At 39.8% G+C, this 18728-nt stretch overlaps 1 protein-coding gene across 2 annotated transcripts in view; it reads left to right on the forward strand.

Annotated features, from left to right (window-relative positions):
- The window catches only part of LOC139950228 (uncharacterized), a 33650-nt gene extending 15911 nt beyond the window's left edge, over positions 1 to 17739 (forward strand). The window contains exons 17-36 of one of the 2 annotated variants that reach the window (XM_071948845.1): positions 95 to 457; positions 737 to 1093; positions 1364 to 1720; positions 2076 to 2432; positions 2712 to 3068; positions 3266 to 3616; positions 3942 to 4292; positions 6377 to 6727; positions 6953 to 7303; positions 7818 to 8162; positions 8381 to 8731; positions 8968 to 9318; positions 9817 to 10158; positions 10335 to 10676; positions 10949 to 11281; positions 11499 to 11713; positions 12527 to 12650; positions 13369 to 13548; positions 13882 to 14049; positions 14889 to 17739. In XM_071948845.1, coding sequence (XP_071804946.1) covers positions 95 to 457; positions 737 to 1093; positions 1364 to 1720; positions 2076 to 2432; positions 2712 to 3068; positions 3266 to 3616; positions 3942 to 4292; positions 6377 to 6727; positions 6953 to 7303; positions 7818 to 8162; positions 8381 to 8731; positions 8968 to 9318; positions 9817 to 10158; positions 10335 to 10676; positions 10949 to 11281; positions 11499 to 11713; positions 12527 to 12650; positions 13369 to 13548; positions 13882 to 14049; positions 14889 to 15220 — 6278 coding nt within the window. In that variant the 3' untranslated portion in view covers positions 15221 to 17739. The remainder of the gene's footprint in view (positions 1 to 94; positions 458 to 736; positions 1094 to 1363; positions 1721 to 2075; positions 2433 to 2711; positions 3069 to 3265; positions 3617 to 3941; positions 4293 to 6376; positions 6728 to 6952; positions 7304 to 7817; positions 8163 to 8380; positions 8732 to 8967; positions 9319 to 9816; positions 10159 to 10334; positions 10677 to 10948; positions 11282 to 11498; positions 11714 to 12526; positions 12651 to 13368; positions 13549 to 13881; positions 14050 to 14888) is intronic. The other variant, XM_071948846.1, reaches the window with a different exon arrangement.
- Positions 17740 to 18728: the final 989 nt, after the last annotated feature.

Genomic DNA, 18728 nt, shown 5'->3' on the forward strand with positions numbered 1-18728 from the left:
AAGTCAACAAATATGACACTTTCTAAATTGTTTTAAAACCCAACGCGCAACAATGTTTGCCTAACTGTTTCTTTCAATGTTGGTATTCAACTAGATGGAAGTGTTCGTTTGATGGATGGATCTGGTCCACATGAGGGGCGTGTAGAAGTCTTTTATAATGGCCAGTGGGGAACAGTTTGTGATGATTTGTGGGAATTAGAAGATGCTGCAGTAGCCTGTCGCCAGCTTGGATTCCCAGGTGCAATCAGAGCTACCACTGCAGCCCCTGATTTCGCCATTGGAGTTGGGCCAATAAATCTTGATGACCTGGAATGTAATGGAGACGAAAGAACTTTAGGAGAATGTACTCACTTTGGATGGGGAGATAGTAATTGTGATCACTCAGAAGATGCTGGGGTGGTTTGTGCAACCTCTGAAACAACTGCTCTTCCAGGAGTAACCTCAATCTCAATACCAGGTATTTAATTTCTCAATACGGAAATCCTGCTGTATTAGTGCTCAACAAATATGACACTTATGAGTTTAAATATATCATATTTCCTACACAACTCTCACAGATTCAATCTTTTCTTGGGCGTTTGATTAAAATTATTAAAATATGGTTAACATTTCTTGGAGCCTTTCTTTATCAAGTGAGCCATGAAACCTACATGTAAGTATCAATAAATAGGACTTTTTCTTAATTAGTTTCAAACCCCACACAACACTGTTTCTTTCAATGTTGATATTCCATTAGATGGTAGTCTTCGTTTGATGGATGGATCTGGTCCCTATGAGGGGCGTGTAGAAGTCTTTTATGAAGGTCAGTGGGGAACAGTTTGTGATGACCTGTGGGGCTTTCAGGATGCTGCAGTAGCCTGTCGCCAGCTTGGATTCCCAGGTGCAGTCAGAGCTACCACTGCAGCGGCTGAATTCACCATTGGAGATGGGCCAATAGTTCTGGATGACCTGGAATGTAATGGAGACGAAAGAACCTTAGGAGAATGTACTCACCGAGGATGGGGAGATAATAATTGTGGTCACTCAGAAGATGCTGGAGTTGTCTGTGCAACCTCTGTAACAACCATTCTACCTGAAGTGTCCTCCATACCAGGTACTTTACTTTATGGTGATTTGTCATTAAATTTCGAAGATTCCATCTTTTCATAGATGTTTTATTGTTTTTTTAGGTAATCTTGAATTTGCCAAATCCTCCTCTGTAGATCAACAAATACTTCTGCATGATGTTTAACATTTCTTTGAGGCACTATCAAGTGAGCCATTTAGCCTTAGTCAACAAATATGACACTTTCTAAATTGTTTTAAAACCCCACATTCAACAATGTTTTCCTAACCGTTTCTTTCAATGTTGATATTCCATTAGATGGTAGTGTTCGTTTGATGGATGGATCTGGTCCATATGAGGGGCGTGTAGAAATCTTCTATGAAGGTCAGTGGGGAACAGTTTGTGATGACCTGTGGGGCTTTCAGGATGCTGCAGTAGCCTGTCGCCAGCTTGGATTCCCAGGTGCAGTCAGAGCTACCACTGCAGCTGCTGAATTCACCATTGGAGATGGGCCAATAGTTCTTGATGATCTAGAGTGTACTGGAGACGAAAGAACCTTAGGAGAATGTACCCACCGAGGATGGGGAGATAGTAACTGTGGCCACTCAGAAGATGCTGGGGTCGTTTGTGCAACCTCTGTAACAACTGCTGTTCCAGGAGTGACCTCCGTACCAGGTACTTTACTTTATTGTTACTTTAACGTTGCAGACTTAGCAGATATTTTAATATATCAGATGTCAAACATGGCAAAGTTCTGAAAGTCTAGTGATTTGTTATGAACTTGCAAAGAATCTCTTTCTTTATAGATATTTAGTTGTAATTTTACAGATACCCTTGGGTTCTTGACTAATTTAATTCGCCTCTGGAGATGGGCTAATATTTTTGCATGACCTTTATTATTTCTTTGAGACATTGTCAAGTGACCATTAAGCCAAAATTTCAAAAAACATGATAGTTTCTAATTTGGTTTCAAACCCCACACTACACAATGTTTGCCTTAATGTTTCTTTCAATGTTGATATTCCATTAGATGGTAGTCTTCGTTTGATGGATGGATCTGGTCCACATGAGGGGCGTGTAGAAGTCTTTTATAATGGCCAGTGGGGAACAGTTTGTGATGATTTGTGGGAATTAGAAGATGCTGCAGTAGCCTGTCGCCAGCTTGGATTCCCAGGTGCAATCAGAGCTACCACTGCAGCCCCTGATTTCGCCATTGGAGTTGGGCCAATAAATCTTGATGACCTGGAATGTAATGGAGACGAAAGAACTTTAGGAGAATGTACTCACTTTGGATGGGGAGATAATAATTGTGATCACTCAGAAGATGCTGGGGTGGTTTGTGCAACATCTGAAACAATTACTCTTCCAGGAGTTACCTCAATACCAGGTATTTAATTTCTCAATACTGAAATCCTGCTGTATTAATACTCAACAAATATGACACTTATGAGTTTGAATATATCATATTTCCTACACAGCTCTCACAGATTCAATCTTTTCTTGGGCGTTTGATTAAAATTATATAAATATGGTTAACATTTCTTGGAGCCTTTCTTTATCAAGTGAGCTATGAAACCTACATGTAAGTATCAATGAATAGGACTTTTTCTTAATTAGTTTCAAACCCCACACAACAATGTTTCTTTCAATGTTGATATTCCATTAGATGGTAGTGTTCGTTTGATGGATGGGTCTGGTCCACATGAGGGGCGTGTAGAAGTCTTTTATGAAGGTCAGTGGGGAACAGTTTGTGATGACCTGTGGAGCTTTCAGGATGCTGCAGTAGCCTGTCGCCAGCTTGGATTCCCAGGTGCAGTCAGAGCTACCACTGCAGCTGCTGAATTCACCATTGGAGATGGGCCAATAGTTCTGGATGATCTGGAGTGTAATGGAGACGAAAGAACCTTAGGAGAATGTACACACCGAGGATGGGGAGATAATAATTGCGGTCATTCAGAAGATGCTGGAGTCATTTGTGCAACCTCTGTAACAACTGCTTCTCCAGGAGTGAACTCCATACCAGGTTCTTTACGTTATTAATACTTAATTGTGCAGACTGGGTAGATGTTTTAGTACACAATTTTGTGGTTAACAACAACAAATAAAGCAAATTATTTTACAGACGCTGTAAACCTAGCTATTTAAAGGTCATGAACACCAGCAAGGTAAATGAGACTTTTGACCAATAAGTATTGCAATATTTTCTAAATTCCACAACAGATGGAAGTCTTCGTCTTATGGATGGAAACTCCCCCTATCAAGGTCGTGTGGAAATCTTCTACCAAGGCCAATGGGGGACCATCTGTGATGACTTGTGGGATATACAAGATGCTAACGTCGTCTGTCGACAACTTGGCTTCACAGCTGCTGTAAGCGCTCTGTCGGCTGCTGACAGATTCCCTGTTGGCGTGGGGGAGATATTATTGGATGATCTTGAATGTAGTGGTGACGAGAGCAGTTTAACAGGCTGTACTCATGCAGGATGGGGAACAGATAATTGCGGCCATTCAGAAGATGCTGCGGTCATTTGCTCTACAACAACTCTACCACCTAATGTAACTGCATTTCCAGGTACGAAGTAATAATAATAATAATAATAATACTAGGTATTTATAAAGCGCTCTTACTATAACAGGAGAAGTACCACTGCGCGGAACACGCAATTAACAAAAAGCAGTATTGTTGTAATAAGATCAAAATCAATACATCCATTATGTTAAATGATGTTTACTCAGATGATTGCTTGTAGAATGATGAGTTAAAATCTGTTAATATGCTAGGCCTGGTACTTTATGCACTATATGATTTTCTAGTAACTAAGACAGACCAAACCTTCCAAGTTCTGACAAATTTAAAATAAACAAATGATGTGCCACTGATACTTTTCATCTAACAGATGGAAGTCTTCGTCTTATGGATGGGAACTACCTCTTTGAAGGTCGTGTGGAAATCTTCTACCAAGGACAGTGGGGAACCGTCTGTGATGACTTGTGGGATATCCAAGATGCTACTGTCGTCTGTCGACAACTTGGCTTTCCAGCTGCTGAATCTGCTTTTTCTGCAACCGACAGATTCCCACCTGGAGTTGGAGAGATTTTCTTGGATGATTTGGAATGCATCGGTGGAGAGAGTAGGTTGATAGATTGTCGTCATCCAGGATTGCGATCAAACAATTGTGGTCATTCAGAAGACGCTGGTGTTGTTTGCTCAACATCAACCTTAGCACCAGGTGTACCTCAGTTTGCAGGTAGGAAACCATCCTACATTCTGATTCGATTCTACCCAACGTGTTAGCTAGCGAGCCGTGCACGCCGTGTTAGCACGGTCAGTTGGGCTGAAAACACGGGCAAAAATTTGATGCACGGCTTGGGTGAAGCCGTGCTGTCTAATAATTTCAGTGAAAATTACTGAATTTCTTTGATTATTTTTTTGTTGTTGAACAGTTTAAAAACAGCAGTGAGTAAAATTAGATCTGGTTTTACCAGATTTCCTTCTTCTTTTTGAATCAAAATTTCAACGACGCAACCATAAGACGGATCACTCGAAGTTGCCTCGAAAACGCTGACCACATTGCGACCACACAAAACACAACACACAAACCACACATTACACAACGCACGTGCAAATTACACAACGCAAGCGAGACACGCAGACTTCGTTTTAACGGTCAGTCGTCGTCAGCGACCGTCATCAGCAGGCAGCATGAAATCCATGCACGCGTGGTATGATAGAGGCAAATTCACACGCGTTTTCGTTCAGATTATTTTAGGTACCAATCTTATCTCCACGATTACAAACCATCGCGCTCTAGATTGTTCTACTATGACGTCAGTATCGGTAACTGAGTGACACGCGGCGCAGTGCACCTTTTACCGCATACATTCTGCAGTTGCTTTGTAGATTGGTTCCGCAGTTTTTCCCAACTCGACGGCGGCAAACATGACGATCTTTTTTGCTTCTAGAAATTCAGGGCACATCGTTTGTTCGTTGTAGAGTTTGTTTGAAACATCGAAACTTTTTTGGATTTCAATGTTTGCATGTCTTGGGTGTTAATGCAGTTGACAAAAGGATGTTTATTTTCCGCTCGAAAGGTTCAAAAACTGGTTCATGTTTCTTTTCAAATCTCAAGTCGGTTTTGCTGTAGACCTCCCCAATTTATTTTTCAATGCATGGTACGTTTTTTTTGCCCAGTGGAACTACTTAAATGGCACTGTCTTTCATAACTGTTTGTTCTTTATTCTCCGCAGACTGTTTACAAATTGCCTTTGACCCAATTTCACAATTAAACAACCTATAAGACTTAAACGTTATGAAACCTAAACAAATACTAAGGAACATATTAGTAACCATGATCAGTCAGTTTAAATTAAGCAAACAATTATGGTACATGTAAATCACATGGGCCATGTAAATGGAATTTTGATTGGTTGCAAATACTTGTGTGAATCATCATTATTTTACATTAATTACTTGATTTGTTTAAAATAAATACAAAAACTATTATCAGCTTCTTGACCTTAGACCTATAGTTCTGAAATCGAGCGGACGAGAATGGATAGAAAATTAACATTAGTAAATGATAACTCTTAATTTCTTCAATACCTTTTTTTTTTTTTTTAGTCTTTAAGCAAATATTTGCTTCAAGAGTAACACATGCCCAAAAATATTTTGTTGACAGCAAACTTGTACTGAATTATTTGTTTCGCTTTTGAATCATTTCAGGCTAAATTGGTCCAAGCTCCTTGGTCCAAGTAACTGCTTTGAACTGGCCTAATATTGACACAGAAACATTTTATAGAGGTTAATAATGTATAGTGGACATCGATCACCTTTACAATATCTGTGCTTTAAAGCCTCTCATTTTCGAGTTGAAAACAAAACAAAAATTAAATCAAAATAGTTTACTTGTAACAGAAATAGGTACCAGAAATGCATCAGAAACCACCAGAGAGCACCTACAGTAGCCAGAGCTTCCAGGGCTCTTAGGTGGGGTGTGGGGGGGGGGGTGAGACAGACTTGGCGCTGAGCGCTCGTGTTGTGTGCTATGCACACAATGTTTTTTTTTTTTTGTAGTGATTTTAGGTTGCACTCCCACTTTTTCAGTTTGCACTCCCACTTTCCAAATTCCTGGCTAAGACACTGATTCTACCTTTTAGTTTCTATAACATACCTTACTGAAAGTTGTGTTAAATTTAAAAACTGTGAAGGGATATAGTCCAACATTAGGCTTTAATCTGTTTCTTCAGACCAGGAAACCAGGCTCATAAAAATGCACTTCACTGACTAACACTCATGATCTGGTGATGCTATATTGTTTGACTCTCTTCACAGATGGAAGCCTTCGTCTAATGGATGGAAGTTACTCCTATGAGGGACGTGTAGAAATCTTCTACCAAGGCCAATGGGGAACAATCTGTGATGACTTGTGGGATATTCAAGATGCTAATGTCGTCTGTCGACAACTTGGCTTCACAGCTGCTGTTAGCGCTCTGACGGCTGTTGACAGATTCCCTGTTGGCGTGGGGGAAATATTATTGGATGATCTTGAATGTAGTGGTGATGAGAGCAGTTTAACAGACTGTACTCATGCAGGATGGGGAACAGAAAATTGCGGCCATTCAGAAGATGCTGCGGTCATTTGCTCTACAACAACTCTACCACCTAATGTAACTGCATTTCCAGGTAGGAAGCATTGTTGTAATAAGTTTTAAATCACGATATCCATTTTGTTATATTACGTTTAGTTGCTGTAGAGTAGATGATGATTTAAAATCTGTTAATATGCTAGGCCTGGTACTTTATGCACTATATTATTTTCTTAGTAACCAAGACACAGACCAAACCCTCCAAGTTCTGACAAATTTTAAATAAACAAATGATGTACCACTTATACTTTTCACCTAATAGATGGAAGTCTTCGTCTTATGGATGGGAACTACCTGTACGAAGGTCGAGTGGAAATCTTCTACCAAGGACAGTGGGGAACCATCTGTGATGACTTGTGGGATATCCAAGATGCTACTGTCGTCTGTCAACAACTTGGCTTCCCAGCTGCAGCATCTGCTCTTTCTGCTATCGACAGATTCCTAACTGGAAGTGGAGAGATTTTCTTGGATGATTTAGAATGCACTGGTGGAGAGAGTAGGTTGATAGATTGTCGTCATCCAGGATGGAGAACAAACAATTGTGGCCATTCAGAGGATGCTGGTGTTGTTTGCTCAACATCAACCTTAGCACCAGGTGTACCTCAGTTTGCAGGTAGGAAATCATTCTACTTTCTGATTTGATTAAACCTTTTTGTTTCTTTATCTTGGAGTACGCGCTAATCCTCCAATCAGATTTGCACAATGTAGTGGTGATAAAAACCTATATTGCACGGCTAATATCACTACCTGCGTCTTGTGTGTTCCATGGTCACGGCCAAGTTTGCTTGAAGATAAATACGTTATCACATGAGCGTTCGTTGAAATACTGCAAAAACATAGTACGTCTGCATCCCATATCCAACTCGGCCTTCAGCCTCGTTGGATATGGGACGCAGAAGTGCTATATTTTGCCATATTCCACTCGTGCTTGTGTGATAACTTATAATAGCATACCTTACTGAAAGTTGTGTTAAATTTAAAAACTGTAAGGGATATAGTCAAACATTAGGCTTTAATCTGTTTCTTAAGACCCCCCCCCCCCCCAGGAGGAAATCAGGCCCCAATAAAGCATTTCACTGACTAAGACTCGTGATCCGGTGATACTATATTGTTTGATTTTTTCACAGATGGAAGTCTTCGTCTAATGGATGGACGCTACCCCTATGAAGGTCGTGTGGAAATCTTCTACCAAGGCCAATGGGGGACTATCTGTGACGACTTGTGGGATATTGTAGATGCTAATGTCGTCTGTCGACAACTTGGCTTCACAGCTGCTGAATCTGCTATTTCTGCCACTGACAGATTCCCAACTGGTGTTGGAGAGATTTTCTTGGATGATTTGGAATGCAGTGGTGGAGAGAGTAGATTGATAGATTGTCCTCATCTAGGATTGAGAACAAACAATTGTGGCCATTCAGAGGATGCTGGTGTTGTTTGCTCAACCTTAGCACCAGGTGTACCTCTGTTTGCAGGTAGGAAACCATCCTACATTCTGATTCGAGTCTACCTTTTAGTTTCTATAACATACCTTACCGAAAGTTGTGTTAAATTAATTTAAAAACTGTGAAGGGATATAGTCCAACATTAGGCTTTAATATGTTTCTTCAGACCAGGAAACCAGGCTCCAAAAATGCACTTCACTGACTAACACTCATGATCTGGTGATGCTATATTTTGATTCTCCTCACAGATGGAAGCCTTCGTCTAATGGATGGAAGTTACTCCTATGAGGGACGTGTAGAAATCTTCTACCAAGGCCAATGGGGAACAATCTGTGATGACTTGTGGGATATTCAAGATGCTAATGTCGTCTGTCGACAACTTGGCTTCACAGCTGCTGTTAGCGCTCTGACGGCTGTTGACAGATTCCCTGTTGGCGTGGGGGAGATATTGTTGGATGATCTTGAATGTAGTGGTGATGAGAGCAGTTTAACAGAATGTCCTCATGCAGGATGGGGAACAGATAATTGCGGCCATTCAGAAGATGCTGCGGTCATTTGCTCTACAACAACTCTACCACCTAATGTAACTGCATTTTCAGGTACGAAATATGTTGTTGTAATAAGTTCAAAATCATGGTATCTATTATGTTATATTACGTTTATTCTGACGGTTGCTTGTAGAGTAGATGATGAGTTAAAATCTGTTAATATGCTAGGCCTGGTACTTTATGCACTATATGATTTTCTTAGTAACCAAGACATAGACCAAACCCTCAATGTTCTGACAAATTTTAAATAAACAAATGATGTACCACTTATACTTTTCACCTAATAGATGGAAGTCTTCGTCTAATGGATGGGAACTACCTGTACGAAGGTCGAGTGGAAATCTTCTACCAAGGACAGTGGGGAACCATCTGTGATGACTTGTGGGATATCCAAGATGCTACTGTCGTCTGTCGACAACTTGGCTTCCCAGCTGCTGAATCTGCTCTTTCTGCTATCGACAGATTCCTAACTGGAAGTGGAGAGATTTTCTTGGATGATTTGGAATGCAGTGGTGGAGAGAGTAGGTTGATAGATTGTCGTCATCCAGGATGGAGAACAAACAATTGTGGCCATTCAGAGGATGCTGGTGTTGTTTGCTCAACATCAACCTTAGCACCAGGTGTACCTCAGTTTGCAGGTAGGAAATCATTCTACTTTCTGATTTGATTAAACCTTTTAGTTTCTTTATCTTCGAGTACGCGCTTATCCTCCAATCAGACTTGCAGAATGGAGTGGTGATAAAAACCTATATTGCACGGCTAATATCACTACCTGCGTCTTGTGTGTTCCATGGTCACGGCCAAGTTTGCTTGAAGATAAGTACGTTATCACATGCGCGCTCGTGGAAATACTGCAAAAACATAGCACGTCTGCATCCCGTATCCAACTTGGCCTTAAGCCTTGTTGGATATGGGACGCAGAAGTGCTGTTTTTTCCGTATTCCACTCGCGCTTGTGTGATAACTTATAATAACATACCTTACTGAAAGTTGTGTAAAATTTCAAAACTGTAAGGGATATAGTCAAACATTGGGCTTTAATCTGTTTCTTGAGACCAGGAAATCAGGCCCCAATAATGCATTTCACTGACTAATACTCATGATCTGGTGATACTATATTGTTTGATTTTTTCACAGATGGAAGTCTTCGTCTAATGAATGGACGCAACCGCTATGAAGGTCGTGTGGAAATCTTCTACCGTGGCCAATGGGGGACCATCTGTGATGACTTGTGGGATATTAAAGATGCTACTGTGGTCTGTCGACAACTTGGCTTCACAGCTGCTATTTCAGCCACGGACAGATTCCAAACTGGAGTTGGAGAGATTTTCTTGGATGATTTGGAATGCAGTGGTGGAGAGAGTAGGTTGATAGATTGTCCTCATCCAGGGTTGAGAACAAACAATTGTGGCCATTCAGAAGATGCTGGTGTTGTTTGCTCAGCAACAACCTTAGCACCAGAGGTAACTCAGTTTGCAGGTAGGGTATCATCTTTCCTTTACTTTACTGCAGTTTTTAGTTTTCATGATAAATATTTGAAACATGTGTTAAATATGTAAGTTGTTTGGGCTGTAGTACAACCTCATACTGTTAATGTTTTTAATTGGAACAAATGTCAGAAGCAAGATTCATGATTGCGTGATACCTCTTTTCAGATGGAAGTCTTCGCCTAGTGGATGGAAACTTCCCCTATGAAGGTCGTGTGGAAATCTTCTACCGAGGCCAATGGGGAACCATCTGTGATGACTTGTGGGAGAACCAGGACGCTAATGTTGTCTGCCGACAACTTGGGTTTACAGAGTCAAGCGAATTTTTGGATGGTAGATTTCTAATGGGTACAGGAGCAATTATTCTTGATAACGTTGAATGTTTAGGCAATGAGAGCAGTTTGCTGGCCTGTCCTCATAATGGTTTTGGTGTGCATGATTGCTCACATACAGAAGATGTTGGTGTTCGCTGCAATGTTGTCACGACGGCCTCGCCTAATAAACCTACAGGTGAATATATTCAATGTTATATCTTGAGCCTCGCTTTAAGACCCCCGCCCCCGAAAAAAAAAACTATGTCTTTCAACTTGGCATTTATGTTTTTCTTCAAATTTGTTAATCTTCCGAGAGTAGGATTATGATGAAATTTTGACATCTAGAATGATTTCAGAGAATCCACTTCTCTCAAAAACAACTTAATGCGTTGCATTTAAGGAAATGTGTTGGACTTAAATACGAATTTATTAATGTAAACATCTCCCAAAATGTGTGTTTGGTTGTAGAGGAACTACCTGGAGACTATAGTAGTTTGCGTCTTGCTGGTGGTACTGACCAATCAAATGGACGGGTTGAGGTGTTCTCTGAAGGCCAGTGGAGCACAGTCTGTGATGAGGAGTGGGTTTTTACCAATGCCCAGGTTATCTGTCGTCAACTTGGATTTGGCTCAGCAGACCCCACCCTGTTTCAAGCTTTCTACGGAGAAGGCAGTGGCCCCGTTTTAATGGACGATGTGCTGTGTAAAGGAACAGAGGCAACCTTCATGTCTTGCTCAAAGAGCCCAAGACAGAATGAGTGTCCTCATAATACAGATGTCGGTGTTATATGCCAGATGGCTGGTAAGTTGGAAATATAGCGCCTAATATTGTTTTGTCTTTAAAAGAAAATTTCGCAAACATGACAACTATACAGAACTGTAGTTTAAGCCATTTATCAATATCTCCATGACCTCAGTCTATACACACAGCATGCATGGATACAAAAAACTGTGTCAAAGAGTTTTCAACAGTCGTGAGAAAGTAAAAGATGACAAGAGATACTTAACTATGTGTTTAGGCTCAGTGAGGTTGAACGGAAGTCCAACGTCCAAGCACACTCAAGGCAGGCTTGAGGTGTACCAGGACGGAGAGTGGTTGCAAGTGTGTCGCAACAACTGGGATCTATCGCTGTCACATAGGGTTTGTGGGCAGCTTGGCTTCAGTTCGGCAATCAACACCCAGGACAGAGATGAAGCTGCTACACTTGGACAGGGTGACAGAGTTGTTGCAGAGGTTTGTAATGAGATTATTCATTTTAATCCTGTCTCATCTGATAACTTTGATTTGGGGTTTGAACAAAGGAAAAACTGACAAGAGTGGGACTCGAACCACCTTCCAAATTAATGCGCCGGAGGACGTTGGTTTGAGTCCAATTCTAGTCATTTCTTTTTGTTCAACCCCAACATCATTTAAAGATTTGTACAGTCAGTTTCCCTTGTGGTTTGTTTATTGATATCTATAAATAACTTTGTGACAAACGGTTAACCTGCCTATCTTACAACGACTATGACAATTTACAGACCGATTGCATTGGCCGCAAACCATGAGATAGAACTACTTTCAGCCAATGGTAGGTCTTCATTACAGGCAGTGGACACTATTGGTTAATTACTAAAAATAATTATTAGCATAATACCTTACTTGTTAACGAGAGATGAAGAGCTGTTGATAGTATAAAACATTGTGAGAAACGGCTCCCTCTGAAGTAACGCAGTTTTCGAGCAAGAAGTAGTTTTCAACAAATTTGATTTTGAGACCTCAGAATTAGATTTTGAGGTCTCAAAATCAAGCACCTGAAAGCACAAAACGTTGTGTGACAAGGGTGCTTTTTCTTTTATTATGCATACGTTGAGCACCGAGTGAGAAGACTGGTCTTTGACAAATATCAATAGTGTCCATCAGAGTCTTTAACTTCAGTTGGGGATCAGCTGTTCTGGTCTTGATTCAGACAATGCAAGCGATCTATGCACTGAAATAGATTTTGAAAATATTTCAAAAGAACTGCACTTACCATTATGTCTCGTCCTGTTTTTGTTTCTTTGTCAGATATCCTGTATTGGCACAAAGGAGTCAACAGCTGATTGTAAGATGAACATCGTGGAGAGCAAAGAAGGGTGTCAAGACGGTAGCTCAGAGCTTGTCAGCATCGAATGCCTGAGATTTGAATCGGGTAACAAGAGTTTAATAAGAAACAAACAAGTTCTGAAAAATTATTTTAGAGAAATTTTCTCCAAATGACTTTCGGAGAAAAATACTATGAAAAAAAAAAGTATGAGTAGTGGCTTTTGCAAATAATGATCGAGTTTTGGTTATAAATTGTTTTAAATTATTTATGAGAAAAAAAACAGGCATTAATTGGGTAATAAAAAAATGAGTCAATATACTGAAAAACAAGTCAAGAGAAATCATGAGAAATGATGTCATAACCTATCGGATACTTAACTTGCTTATTAGCAGAGTTTGACCACCTGCACAAAATAATGAATTTTGTGTGGCGCATTCCAACAGTAAAACTTGATTCCTTGAATGAATTTCCTAAAAGTGTTTCTGACTGAGTGTGAGTTAGTTGGCCATGCAGTTGTAGCAGCTGAAGTAACTGATGTAAGCTTGACTGACCTGAATGGAAAGGGAAATGATTTAGGGTTGAACAAAGACAAATTGACTTTAGTGGGACTCGAACTAACGACCTCCAGAATACTGTGCCGGCGCTCTACCAACAAACTGAGCCATCTAGCCCTTTGCTGGCGGTCTCATTATGTAGTCATATCTTTGGGGTGCCAGTCAGAAGCCAGAAAGAGAAATATAAGCAACGAACAATTATTCTCCAAGTATTATCTGTTATATATATTTACTAATACGCTACTCTAACTCTTCCCTACTTTTTCTAGATGGACGAGTAAGACTCTCTGGATCTGAACCTGCATTCAAGGGAGAGGTTCAAGTTCAAATTGACGGAGTATGGGGTGCTATTTGTGATGACAACTGGAGCATAGAAGATGGAAATGTTGTTTGCAGACAACTCGGCTACAAGAGTGCCACATCTGTCTTTCGAAGCGAGCACTATCAAGGTATCAAAGACCAATTTTTTCTATAAATACAGGGTACATTGTCCCTTGGTTGTGAGCAAACCTGAGTTTTGTGGGGCAGATGAATTTGTGTGCTCTCAGATAGGAATAAAAGACTTCTAGTTAGAAGTCTTTCAATATTTTAGTGAGAAATTAACTAAAAAACTACGTACTTCAGAGGGAGCCTTAATACTATCAACAGCTCTCCAAATGCTCATTACCAAGTCAGTTTTTAAAGTAATCATATTGAGTAATTTCCATTTTCCAAGGTTACCCTTGTGTAATGAGGAAGGAGTAATACTGTTTTTATGCACACATGAACTCATTGTGTTACAGAAATTGGCAATTTACCCATTCTAATGGATCCAATCTGTTCTGGGAAGGAGGTCAACATTACGTCCTGCAAGAACAGTGGATGGAGTCACACTGACAAATGTCCGAAGCGAAGAGTTGGGGTTGAGTGCAGTCAACTTGGTCACATCGGTGAAATATCCCAAAAATCAGGTATGTAAATGTATGTAAGACTACAGTAGAATTGTGCAAAGAAAACTCTCCCATAAAATTTTGATTGTTGCGTATTCCAGTTCTGTATTTAGTAGGGGGATACGTCCATTCGAAAACTTCAGGCTGGTGTTGGGAAAATAATCACTTTCAGCTGCCCGTCAACTAAAAACTACAGGAGTATCCTGCTTACGCAATACTGATTAACATCAGTCATAGGCCCTTTTCTAAATGACGGCTTCGGCTTAGGATTCGGCTCAGGCTAGCTTGGCCCGCCAGTTGATTTGACAATTGCTTTGCCTTTACGCGCTCCGGGATTCAGAGTGATGTTCAGACTAGAGAAGGGAGCCTCGAGCCGAATCCAAAGCCGAAGCTATGGTTTGGAAAAGGGCCATACTATAATTATAGGCTTTTTCACATTTTCACCCCAACACCCAGGTCAAAATTCCAGTTGAACCTAGTTAACTGGGGTCAACTGGTTCAACTGGATAGTGACCAAACTCGTCCATTTTCCATATTAACCAACTGGTTTGGACTAGGTTTAACTGTGTTCAACTAGGTTGAAATTATAAACCAGTTGGTCTCTGTCCATTTTCCATATTAAACCAACTGGTTTTAACTGTGTTTAGCTAGTTTATCAACTGATTTCAACTAGTTCCAGTTAAACCCAGTTTAACTAGGTTCAACTGGAATTTCGACCTGGGCATAAGAAGACCTATCAACAACTCTGCTGCCCCCGCCTCTGCCTGAGCCGGTCAGACATTACTGCATACCCTTTTGACAATATCAGATTCAAAATGACATTTGAAATAATTACAATTCCATTTTAACATCTTCTGCAGGATTGTCCTCGACATCCCTAGTTGTTGTTGTGGTCTTCAGTGCAGTTGCCTTTCTCGTCTTCATTGTCATCATCTTCGTCCTAATCAAGAAAAAAAGGCAGACCAGAAGGGACATTTATAACATGGATATGCCATTGTCCCCACCGTCCCCACCCCCTAATGGCCAAGCAGCTTCGAGTGGGAATGGGGATGAAGAGCCCAGGTACTCGGCTGTCGGCTCCTCAGCCGAAGGTTGGAGTAATCCTGTCTATGAGTCGACCCTTAGTTGGAGCCCTCCATTAAAACCTGTGTCATTTCAGTTTCCACCACCCGAGGAAGTGTCAAAACTTTAGACGCTGGCTACCCCAGGCCACCCCTTGTTTGTTTGTTTGTTTGTTTGTTTGTTTGTTTGTTTGTTTGTTTGTTTGTTTGTTTGTTTGTTTGTTTGTTTGTTTGTTTGTTTGTTTGTTTGTTTGTTTTGTTTGTTTGTTTGTTTGTTTGTTTGTTTTGTTTGTTTGTTTGTGCTTGATGGGGTTTTTGTTTGTTTGTGTTGTTTGTAGTCTTGGTCTTTTTTATTCTAAAAATGGGTTAAATTTATATCTTATTATGAGTAATTGATTAACAATACAACAGTACACTACCACACTTGAGTGAGGGTTCGAATCCCGATTTGATTCTTGTGACCTTGGGAAGGTATATGTGCATTCTGCTCTACTTCTGCCAGGCTCCTATGTGGGCGATACCCATGCTGAAGGGGGCAAATCCCCTTTTGAGCTCTAGGAGTAAGTGACAAGGTGCCGTTGGTGATGTAAGGTTGACCATTTCGTTTAAAAATATTATTATTATTAATAAAATTTGAATAATTAAAAAAGTACTGGATAAAGTACCCTTTTACTGGCAGGATTCTTCCTACTTTAATCCGATTTCAGATTTGTTTGCCTTCATCAGAAGAGTCCTAGTGAAAAAAATGTATTTTAATAAATTATAATAATAGTAATGACTTCTTTATAGCGCACATTGACCTGGCATGGAGGTCTAGATTTGTCTACATAGACTTGAAGTAAAGCCGAAACCATGTGCCCTTGCAATTGTAAGTTGAATAACTTTTCCTCCATGTTTGAGCTCAATAAAAACTTTGTAGTTTTCTCCAAGGGCTATAATTATATCAAGTCTGCCTCCTGTAGATTTATATGGCTGTTTAGGCAGCCAATCGTTGAATCCAGTGTTTTCCTAATTTGTTTTTACCTCGGACAATTCAACAAAAGTTTGTTACTAAATAGTCTGAAAAGTTTGTTCAGACCCAGGTGCTCAATCATGTGTTCCTATCTTTTTCTAGGATCCAAAGGGCCTGTTATCAAGCTTGGATGATTAACACATACCGTCGAAGATTGCCTATAATTATTGTATTGAGCTTGTGATGTACTTTGGTTCCCGCCAAACAATCCGCCACTTCAGAAAGCACCTCCCGTTGGTTGGAAGTTCTTGAAACAAAAAACTTATTGGCCGGCCTATAGTTATACCATGTACCAATACTTACTTGCTTGCTTAAGTCGAGTGGTGTCCTCGAATCACGATGGTTCCCCAAGCCTTCCTGTCCCCCATTGCCGACTTGAAATATGTTGATTCAAGTCCCGTGTACCAATAGCAAGCATGTATTTTGCCTTGCTGCTGTATCCCTCATAAACCTGTGTACAACAGCTTCATAACCAGGGCCCAATGTCAAAGAGCTGCTTGGGCAGAAAAAAACTTGCTCGACACTTTTTCTGTTTAAAGGAAGTGGACACTATTGGTGGTTTTTACTCAATATATATGTATATATATATCTGCATAAAACCTCACTTGGTAACGAGTAAGGGGGAGAGGTTGATAGTATAAAACATTGTTAGAAACGGCTCCCTCTTAAGTGATGTAGTTTTGGAGAAAGAAGTAATTATCCACGAATTTGATTTCGAGACCTCAAATTTAGAATTTGAGGTCTCACAATCAAGCATCTCAACCAAGCACACAACTTCGTGTGACAAGGGCGTTTTTTTGTTTTTCTTTCATAGTTATCTTGCAGACGACCAATCGAGCTCAAATTTTCACATGTTTTTTATTTTGTGCATTTGTGAGATACACCAAGCATAGAACAAGATGCTCTATGCACCAAGTGAGAAGACTGGTCTTTGACAATTACCAGTAGTGTCCAGTGTCTTTAAGCAGGAAAGACAGGTTACCAGTCACATTAAATATGACATGGTAGTTTGGCTGGTATACCATCTGGTAAACACTTAACACTTAACAGAGTCTATAGCAGGAGGTGTGTTATAAATGCCTCCCTAGTGGAGAGTATTTTTGTATTTTAGTCTTTGAATATCTTGTATTTTGTATTTGTACTTAAATAAATATTTTTATATCCTAATGTTTTTCTGTAATTTTAAAAATAGTATATGTATATTTTCTTATCCTCTGTAATTTTAAACGCAATTCCAGCCTCTGGCTGCCAAGTTTGGATGTTTTTAATAAACCAATAATAATAAAACAAGTTCTTATAGCAACTCGACTACCACGCAGTTTGTGGGAAATTAAAACTTGACTGGAAGACAAATCACACCATGAGTCAAAATATGTAATCTGAGGTATTATAAAGTATTTGATCTTAATAATTTATTCATTTAATTATACTATTTTTATACTTGAAAAGGGTTCACCAGATCAAATTCATCAAATTCATCAAAATGTTATTGTAATAAGTATTTTTTAGAACACTTATCCAAAGGGTTTTACAGACAAAAAATAGTAATGAATTTATACTCTCCACTGACCTATATAAACAAATAATAGCCCAGAAAACATTTCGTAGTAAAATTTTGAGGCAAAACAAATTGAGTCTGTTCTCCATGTTTCATCCATAAATAGGAATTGGTAAAATAAACATTCTTTTTACTTTACTGAAATTTCTTAGTGAATCTAAAATTCACATTTTCTAAGCGGACTGTTGTATGGGGCGCCGTCTGTCAATTAATTGTTTGGCACTTTTAAGGCATGTTTTTACCATGGTTTATAGCAATTAGATGTAAACCATAGAAAGTGTTGCCAAATCCTTTTTATGGTTTACATACCATTACTATTTTTTTGGTGTAAGTTTATGGTTTACAAACCATGAACATGCAACAAACATTTGTAAATCATGGTTCATAAACCATGGAAACTTTACGCATCTTTAAAACATGGTTTATAAACCAGAAAAATGAAGCATCAAATTCATGGTGTACAAATCATGGTTTATAAACCATGAAAATTGGGTCATCTTAAACGTAAACGTGCCGTTTGTCAATTAATTCAACCTCCTTCCCATTGAGCGATAGTCGCGCAATCGCCCGCCGTGTACATGTCTCGCCCGGTACGTGGGGGTGTGTGTACGGTTGCCCACTGCGGACTGTTGCATGAGGCTCGTGAATAACGCCAGAGACCGGGCTCCAAAAATATTGTAAAACATGCGTGTAGTTTGACCTCTGACCTCTGTCATTTCCAGCATAGATATGCAGTCAAATTCCATTGCGGACTTGAGAGCAGTGACTATTTGGGCATCTATGCACGTCACTGCACGTGCATTGTATCCAATGGGAATCACTAGTTCTAGCGGCAGCGACGGATAAAGACAGGGGCCCAGTCTAGATTGCAGCAAGAATGATCAGCAAGAATGCTTGGGGTAGGAGGTTGAACACAATTAACCCACGTTCAGTTTTTATGGTTTATAAACCATGATTTGTGCACATTTTTTTATGGTTTATAAACCATGATTTGTGGGTGCACATTTTTTTATGGTTTATAAACCATGATTTGTAAACTATATTGATGCCTCAATTTTTATGGTTTATA

Source organism: Asterias amurensis, chromosome 18 (assembly GCF_032118995.1).
Source record: "Asterias amurensis chromosome 18, ASM3211899v1".
Lineage (NCBI taxonomy): Eukaryota > Metazoa > Echinodermata > Asteroidea > Forcipulatida > Asteriidae > Asterias > Asterias amurensis.